General features: G+C 47.6%; 1 protein-coding gene across 1 annotated transcript; it reads left to right on the top strand.

Annotated features, from left to right (window-relative positions):
* Positions 1–1414: 1414 nt before the first annotated feature.
* On the top strand, positions 1415–6934 carry prkab2 (protein kinase, AMP-activated, beta 2 non-catalytic subunit). The gene is given in 9 exon segments (XM_047044726.1): positions 1415–1530; positions 2459–2668; positions 3567–3653; positions 3655–3725; positions 3875–3968; positions 4404–4515; positions 4639–4772; positions 5077–5145; positions 5755–6934. Coding segments are annotated over 8 exon segments (801 nt in total). The 5' UTR covers positions 1415–1530; positions 2459–2512; the 3' UTR covers positions 5833–6934.
* The last annotated feature ends 2574 nt before the right edge of the window (positions 6935–9508 follow it).

The raw sequence follows: 9508 nt of genomic DNA, 5'->3' as shown, positions 1-9508 counted from the left end.
CTGTTTTCAAAACACAGGTCTGCGAGAGTGAATTGCTCAAATCATGGTAAGATTCTGTTTCCATTAAATTGTGATGCGGTTTTAAAGTTCCAACTAAAGCCACACAATTTTGCACTGTTTCTGTTATTCAGGAGTCGAAATACAGGAGTAAAACCGATATCAAAAAGATGAAATGGACAGTTGATGACAGCGAACTTGCCTGCAGTAGAGAGACATACAGGCCCACCTGCAAGACCAAAGTTCAGACAATTGTAGGCCTAAGTATTGACAGAAAAAGTTAAGACATTAGACATATAACAGTCTGCTACATAAAGATTATGTGGGCCTATCCTATATGTTGACGAAACGCCAATGCAAAAATGTCGAACTCTTTTTTTAGCACATATGTCCGGAACCAGAATCTAAGGCTGAGGGCTGGACCATGAGGAAGCCATTGCCAGAGAAAGTAAATTATCCGTTACAACATCCAAGGCCACAGGCAAAATTCACGTGTATAAAAAACGTGTAAGCTTATAAGTAACATAACATTGTGAAACTATCTTAAGTGTAAACTTCTGTCTCAGTACCACACATCCAGACCCAAGGCCGAGATGACCGCGGTCGTCCCCATCCACGTGACACAGTCTGGGTCCAGCGACTCATCAGACGATGATAATGGCGATGGTGAAGATGTCAGGAAAGTGCAGAGCAAGTGGCGCAGAGAGAGAGAGTCTGGCAGCGGGGAGCAGGGGGGGAATGTCGATATCAATGTCGGTACCGTCCAGGATGAGTTTCTAAATCGGATTCAAAATCTTCGGAATCACCTGATGGACATGAAGGTGACGCCTGTTTCAGTGAGTGTGAACACGTCTTTGGAAGCACGAAACCATCAACAGGACTACATTTGTATTTTATTACAGGATTACCTTTACCCGGGGCTCTTACAATAGTTTTCTGTAGGCCCTATAAACATGTAACTAAATATAGGGTAATTTAGGCTATATTGATGATGCTCTATAGTCGTTCATGTTTACATCATTGGCCTGCACTTTCACAGACATAATCTTCCTCGATCGTTTGTAACGGATGTAGTCTATGGTTGGTTTGTTGATGAGACGGTTTAATGTGTGGTGTTAAGGAATGAATGATTCACGTGTGTACGTTTATGTTTAAATCACTCAAAGGATGACCAGCTTGGAGATGGAAACTGATGTTGGTTTATCAAAGTGAAATAAACCTTGGACCATTAAGTCGACAACGGCTCCACATCTAATTCACATACAATATGTTTTGTAAGAAATAAATCATCTTTATTTTATTTAACTTGCTCGTTGAAATAAATTGGTAACATTTGTCATAATGCTGTATGAACATTTGACGTAGTTCCTTTAAAAAAGTTGACCGTGAACTTTTCGGATTTCACAATGCGCAAATGAAATGTCCTAACAGGGGATCCGTAGTTGGCGATTAGAACAGAGGAAAAATGTCGATGTTGACAAAGTTGACTAGAAGGACTCTGATTTAAAGATAAACAAGACATCATTTTAGGTGGTGAGTAGTTGTAATTTTGAAACGGTTGAGGTTAGAACGCAATTTATTATGTTCATCGTAAATGTCACCCGCTGGAATTCAACACTCCCAAGTATAGCTCGAGAGCTGTCTAAAAATATTCCCAGCACTACTAAATTGGCCAGGGCAACGGCACTCGAGTACGTGAAGCGGAGAGAGTACACTAAGGACAGACATGTAGGCTAGCCTTAAAAGCGTGGTACAGAACCTCAGTCGTTATCTACGAGTATATATTACGTTACTTTTTGCTAGATTGCTGCATCACTGTTGGCACATCCAAGGAATTGATTGTTACAGTTCGTAGCTAGTCAGAAATCTACGTCGCATTAATTGACCGTCGTGTGGGCGTTGGTACTTTCTGTGTGGTAAATGTATCAAAGGTAAGCCAGTGGAAGCAGATCGCAATGCAAGCTGTGAACTTTAATCACACTAGCTAGTTAGCTAACTGTTCTGTTAATAGTGGTTGTGGCTAACTCTACATTAAAGCACGGACAAATTTAAGGCTATTCTTGATGCAGGCTAGCGTCCTGATAATGCGTCTCTGCTGTTGTACTTCTTCCAGCTTGATCCGAAATAACAATAGTTCATCATATGTCACACTCAAAACTTAAATGAACGTTTCTCTGTTGTGTAATGGCCTGGTAATGAAGGTCTATATCAGCCTTTCTCAACCCTGGTCCGGGGAAACAAAACATGCAGGGCAGGGATCTGCATGAAATTATCAACCTAGTCTCTGAGGTTAAAGTTAATGTCATCATATTTTGCGAGTGTGCTTCAGAATCTTGGTGGTCGACAGATTCCAAATGCCAAGACCCATCTCGAACGAGACAGCCCAGATCTCGTCAGATCGTCTGTGGGGAAAGTTCTTATTTCCTCCACAAAATAATCACCCTTTACCCTGACCTTGCAGTTGTGGTTCCTGTCAGCTTGGTGTGGCCCAGGTTGGACACTAGAGTGAGGCAACATGGGTAACACCAGCGACCGTATGTCGGGCGATCGTCATGGCTCCAAACCCCATCGCTCAGACAGTGGAGGCAGTCACAAGGACCACGAGCCCAGCAAGCTGGTGGACAGCACCGACGACCCCAACATCTTCAACACACACGGGCCCGAGTCTAAGGTTGGTAGACCCCAGGTTGTCCACCCCAGGCTGTCCACCCCAGGTTGTCCTCCCCAGGTTGTCCTCCCCAGGTTGTCCTCCCCAGGCTGTCCTCCCCAGGCTGTCCTCCCCAGGCTGTCCTCCCCAGGCTGTCCACCCCAGGTTGTCCTCCCCAGGCTGTCCTCCCCAGGCTGTCCACCCCAGGTTGTCCTCCCCAGGCTGTCCTCCCCAGGTTGTCCTCCCCAGGTTGTCCTCCCCAGGTTGTCCACCCCAGGCTGTCCTCCCCAGGCTGTCCACCCCAGGTTGTCCTCCCCAGGCTGTCCTCCCCAGGCTGTCCTCCCCAGGCTGTCCACCCCAGGTTGTCCTCCCCAGGCTGTCCTCCCCAGGCTGTCCTCCCCAGGCTGTCCTCCCCAGGTTGTCCTCCCCAGGCTGTCCACCCCAGGTTGTCCTACCCAGGCTGTCCACCCCAGGTTGTCCTCCCCAGCCCCTGAAGAGCTGCTCCGTCCTCCTAGTCCTAGTTTACCCTCCTTCCCCAGTGGACTCAAACCTGATTAACCTGCTCCGTTATGAAAATAAGGTGCTCCAGATAACATTGGAGGGTGGTTGAAACAACCCACGTACAATTGATCCATTTAGCTTTTATCTGAAGCGGCGTAGAAAAGATTAGGGTCGGGAACGAAATGTACAGATTCCCAGCCCCCTCTGGCCCCCCGTAGTGGAGGTGGGGGGGATCTCAATAGTCTTTGGCGTGTGTCACCCTGGTGGAGGTGGGGAGATCTCAATAGTCTTTGGCGTGTGTCACCCTGGTGGAGGTCGGGGGGATCTCAATAGTCTTTGGCGTGTGTCACCCTGGTGGAGGTCGGGGGGATCTCAATAGTCTTCGGCATGTGCTCTGACCTGCCCTCTGACCTGCCCTCAGACACTGGGAGAGAAGGAGTTCACCCCGGACCTGGACGACCTGGTGAAGACCAGCCCGCAAGCCCGGCCCACGGTGATCCGCTGGGCGGGGGGGGGGGAAGGAGGTCTACATCGCGGGGTCCTTCAACAGCTGGAACACCAAGATCCCCCTCAACAAGAGGTACAGGCCGATGACCCCTCCAGCTCAGGGGCCTTCAAGCCTGGTCCTCAGGGACCCCCTGTCCTGCATGTTCGAGATGTTTCCCTGCGCCAACACACCTGATTCTGCTGTTGTCCTTCCTGTCTGTCTGTGTGTCTGTCTGTCTGTAGCCATAACGACTTTGTGGCGATCCTGGACCTTCCGGAGGGAGAGCACCAGTACAAGTTCTTTGTGGACGGCCAGTGGATCCACGACCCGTCAGAGGTGAGCCCTGCTGCCACTCACGGGGGCCCAGCGTCCTGGACTCATCCTGGGGAGGATCAGCCGAGTCGCAGGCTGGAAACATGGTGCTCATGTTTTAGACCTGCAGGCTGTATGAACCTTCTTCTCTTTCTTCGTCTTTCTCGCACGCTCCCTGTACCTTTACCAACCGTCTCTGGAGGAGGGGATCCCTCTCTGAATTGCTCCTCCCAAGGTTTCTTCCATTTTTTCTCCCGGTGGGAGTTTTTCTGGGAGTTTTTCCTTGTCTTCCTTGAGGGTTTAGGTTGGTTGAGGGGCAGTTCTATGGGCGCATGTGAAGCCCTCTGTGACATGCTTGCGTGTAAAAAGGGCTATACAAATAAATTTGATTTGATTTGATTTCTCCTTCCCTCTCTCCCTAACCATCCCCCCCCCCTCTCTCCTTCCTCTTCTCTCCAGCCTGTGGTGACCAGTCAGCTGGGAACCATAAACAATCTGATCCAGGTGAAGAAGTCTGACTTTGAAGTGTTTGATGCTCTGCAAGTGGACTCTCTGGAATGTTCTGAAACAGGTATGGCCGAGGACGTGGGCACTGAAGGTTGATGGTCTAGACCTGCTGGCGGGTAGTAAAACGTGTGTATGTCTGACTGGCTTTTTCTATGTGTGTGTGTGTCTGTGTGTGTGCGTGCCTCAGATCTCTCCAGCTCCCCCCCAGGTCTATACGGACAGGAACAGTACATGTTCAAACCTGAGGAGCGCTTCAAGGCCCCCCCCATCCTCCCCCCGCACCTGCTGCAGGTCATCCTCAACAAGGACACCAACATATCGGTCAGTCTCTATTCATCCCTCCTTCCTCTCTCTGACTCTCTCTACCCCTCCCTCCCTCCTGTGTAACATGTGTCCTTCCTCTCTCTGACTCTCTCTACCCCTCCCTCCCTCCTGTGTAACATGTGTCCTTCCTCTCTCTGACTCTCTCTACCCCTCCCTCCCTCCTGTATAACATGTGTCCTTCCTCTCTCTGACTCTCTCTACCCCTCCCTCCCTCCTGTGTAACATGTGTCCTTCCTCTCTCTGACTCTCTCTACCCCTCCCTCCCTCCTGTGTAACATGTGTCCTTCCTCTGTGTCTCCAGTGTGATCCTGCTCTTCTGCCTGAACCAAACCATGTGATGCTCAACCACCTGTATGCTCTCTCTATCAAGGTAGGCACACACACACACACACACAATCACTCTCTCTTTTGTCATGTCTCCTTTGTCTCTCTGACTCTCTCCTCCCTCTCTCTCTCCTCCCTCCTCCTCCCTCCCTGTCTCTCTCTACCTTCCTTCCCCTCCCTCTCTCTCTCTCTACCTTCCTTCCCCTCTCTCTACCTTCCTTCCCCTCCCTCCCTCCCTCCCTCTCTCTCTCTACCTTCCTTCCTCTCTCTCTCTCTCTCTCTCTCTCTCTCTCTCTCTCTCTCTCTCTCTCTCTCTCTCTCTCTCTCTCTCCCCTTCCTCTCTCTCTCCCCTTCCTCTCTCTCTCTACCTTCCTTCCCCTCTCTCTCCTCCCTCCCTCCCTGTCTCTCTCTACCTTCCTTCCCCTCCCTGTCTCTCTCTACCTTCCTTCCCCTCCCTCTCTCTCTCTACCTTCCTTCCCCTCTCTCTCTCTCTCCTCCCTCCCTCTCTCTACCTTCCTTCCCCTCTCTCTCTCTCCTCCCTCCCTGTCTCTCTCTACCTTCCTTCCCCTCTCTCTCTCCTCCCTCCTTGTCTCTCTCTACCTTCCTCCCCCTCCCTGTCTCTCTCTACCTTCCTTCCCCTCTCTCTCTTCTCCAGGATGGAGTGATGGTTCTCAGTGCGACTCACAGATACAAGAAGAAATACGTCACGTCGCTGCTTTACAAGCCCATCTAAACCACGCACTGAACCGTAACACCCCCACACACACGCTGCCTGTGTGTGTGTGTGTGCGCTGTACTGTGCTTCAGAGTACAGCCCGCTCCTGCTCCCATGGTTAGGGTTGTCATGTCTCGCTGAGGTTCATTAGAAAAATTCTTTAAATTGTATTTGTGGATTTTAATAATAACCAATATGGGAACAATATCCCATAATGCCTAGCCCCCTTCTCCCAGCCTCCCTCTCCCAGCCTCCCTCTCCCAGCCCCCCTCTCCCAGCCCCCCTCTCCCAGCCCCCCTCTCCCAGCCCCCCTCTCCTAGCCCCCCTCTCCCAGCCCCCCTCTCCTAGCCCCCCTCTCCATGCACCCTTCTCCACCTCCGAAAGCAACCCAAGCTCTTAACTATGCAGAAGTAACTGCCCCCAAACTGCTGCAGCTCTCTGCTGGACCAGGTCACCTGCCTGTTTGTGTTTCTACTTCTTTAGGTTTGTTGATTGACTGAATAGGAACGTATCCCGTCTGCTAGCCTGTGTGTCTGTATGCATACCAGGGCTTGAACACTTGAAGAAGTGTTGCACAAGTGTTTGACTGTGACGGATGTTTCACCAGTGTGGTCTCCTGGATGTTCACTCCCCAAACTTGTATTTATTCTGCTAAATCAAAGGGCCTGTTACTGTTGATTGACATTAGCATTTTGTGAAATTCTGTGTCTGTATTTTAATCACGCATGTGTTTACCATAGGAAATGTCATTCTGTGCAGTGACAGTACAGTTCTAGGCCTCACTGTGCGGTTGGTGTAGATCTATACAGTGCTCCACTCAGGATCTAGACAGTGCGCCTTCAAACCAAAGGACGTGATGAGGAAACGTCATACTGCAATTCATGTAGCCTAACAGATGAGCGCGAAGAAAGACTCGCGAACGGAAGCAATATTCCAGCTGAGGGCAATCCAAGTTTTTTCTATGTTGCTTTAGTAGGCTACGCGGAAATTACAAGAAAAAACTTGAATTTTAAAACTGTAACACTGTTTTGTAAAAAAGCTTTGCAGCATTACTGTGTTCTGTAATTATGCCAATGAGCGGTTGTTTCACTTGGATGCGAATAAAAAAAAAAAAAAAGGGACGATTATGAATCGTTTGTGTGACATCATTAGTTAGTGTTAATTAGGATGTCAAAATAATGATAGCAAATAGAAGAAATAACATCCCCCAAAGCGCACATTCTTCTGTGTTTGGTTTGTCATATTCATATCCATAAAAAATGCACCTGTGAAATATATTATGAAGATTTTTATTACATCGTTTTGAACCCCAAAATCCATTGTTGATTATACCGTGCCAACACAACACACGTATTGGCCATCAATCGTCTGACACATGCTCCACACTGGAACCCTGCATCGGCATAGTTCAGTCTTCATCATTATCCTACAGAATCTCATAAAACAAGCTGCACTTCTATCACATCTGCATTCAGCCTCTGATACTATATACAAATAGCCTACACGCCAGGACCAACTATACACAGCTTCATATGACTGTGGCTCCAAGCAAACACTTTTTTAAAAGGCATTGTTTACGCTCAGGGTTACTCCGTCTGACCTATCTCAAGCACGATCCGAATCAATGGATTCATCTTCTGCTTTGGTACCACGATACTTTTCCTTGAAATAATTTTCAATTATCGCATAGAATATAACTAAACCGTATTGGATTTTAGATGATTTATATAATCAAATGTTTGGCCATTTCCACGAGGAATTGTTAACTGAATAGAGCGCAGTTACTACCGGCGGTAGTTGCCAGCAAGGTCTTGTTTGCGCTCTATTCAGTTAACAATTCCTCGTGGAAATGGCCAAACATTTGTTAAACAACTATAGTTAACAGCAAGCACAGGTGACTTCAAGGCCATTTCTACCGGGCAAACCTCAGGGGATACCCCCTAAGCGAAGTTTAAAGGCAAGCGAAGCAGCAATATTAGAGTTTATAAGTGGGTATAACAATTTAATTATGTGTTCGTCTATGTCACTCCTAATTTAAAGGCGTGTTTTTGAATTCGTGACAGATGAGACTTAATTAAAAACTGGCTTCAGCATTCAAAACACAATGGATAACAGAAACATATATGCACTCAAATAAGCGGAAGAAATATCTTAATACAATGATGTTTGACGTCATAATAATGGAGATATGTAATGTATAGCTATTGCACAGCTACCCAGGTATTCAACTTTGCATATAGCAAAGGTTTGAAAATATGATTATCCGCACACACACAAAAAAACACAGTAGCCTACAGTCAAATGCGTGTAGCCTAATTTACAGCATGAAAGTGACGTTTTATACAGTACGGGACATTCATCACACAGGGGCTAAGAATACCTTGTGACATCACTAATCGCCAATTCTTGAACGTTGGTCCCACCAGTAGCCTGCCAAAGTTTGTAACAACTAGTTTACGTTTCCAATAACGTTTATTGCCAATACCATGGGGAAATAAACCCCCGAAAACCAAACGAAATACTTTTCAGAATTTCCTCACTATTGAATCTCCTTACTATACAAAAAAAAAACTCAGATCCATATTTTTGGTCCGATGATCATCAAAATCTGCTCATTAAGAGCAAACGTCTAACATAAACTGAACTGTCTAACGGTTACCGTCTATGGTCCTACTGGCTTTCGGCCAGCAGCCAATTACACGTCGCCATCAGATGTCACAGATGGTCTCGGTTGCCAGGGTGACGGTGACAGCTAAGCCCCGTCACCACCAGGCGGGTCATTTCCATGGATAGCGCAAAACGGGCGAAACGAGAAGAGTTCAAAGTTAAAACTTTGGCAAGTATTGGTGATCCCTTGTTCCGCGAACTAAAAAGAAAAACTTGTAATCATCCTTTTGATCAGTCTTCTCATGCATCAACACTGCAGAAAAAAGCAACTACATTTCGTTTCAGTCAGTAGTACTAGATTAAAGAGTATCATAATATTGCACTGACGGTCTTTTAGCCTTGCAAGTAAATAATTCAGTTCCAGTGTCTTCGGCGAAAAACAAAAGCTGGTGCACTATGATCATTCCATAAAACGAGGTCAATATTGCACATGCTCAACAGACCACTCCTATTAGGAAGTGTGAAAATGTATGTTCGGACCAGTTCCATTTCAACCCATCTTGCCTCCTTTTCCCAGACCCTTCATAGCCTGAGAAACTGGACAGGTGAAAACAAAATGGTGGCAACTCCATCCAACCAAATCAGAGGGCTAGATGGAGCCATGAGCCCTTGGGTTCCACCAATCCAGTCCTCTCAGAACAAGGGGCCCAAATAAATAAGGAACCGGGAGTGGGGGGGCCAGGGACAGAAATGGAACCGGCCCAAGGTTCCGCTAGCCAGGGCTGAGAGACGGTTCTCCACAAGCTGTCCCCATGAGAACCACAAGGAACAGGCAGGAGTTTGTCATCACACATTCCTCCACTGTCTGCTGGGACTCTGCGTTTGCATTGGACTTGCAAAACAAAAGGTCTTTGTTCGAGAGGCTCCACGAGGAGTAAAACTTGCATTTCTGTGGCAGTCAAAGTTCAACAGGGTTTTTTTCTTTACTTCCCAAGAAATTGATCATGTGTGTGTGTGTGTGGGGGTGTGTGTGTGTGTGTGGGGGGGGGGGTGTGGGGGGGGGGAGAAGGGGTTACAGGTGCAGTAT

This window comes from Hypomesus transpacificus, chromosome 22, assembly GCF_021917145.1.
Source record: "Hypomesus transpacificus isolate Combined female chromosome 22, fHypTra1, whole genome shotgun sequence".
NCBI lineage: Eukaryota > Metazoa > Chordata > Actinopteri > Osmeriformes > Osmeridae > Hypomesus > Hypomesus transpacificus.
The sequence above is the reverse complement of the archived record's forward strand: the minus strand, read 5'-3'. Positions and strand labels throughout refer to the sequence as shown.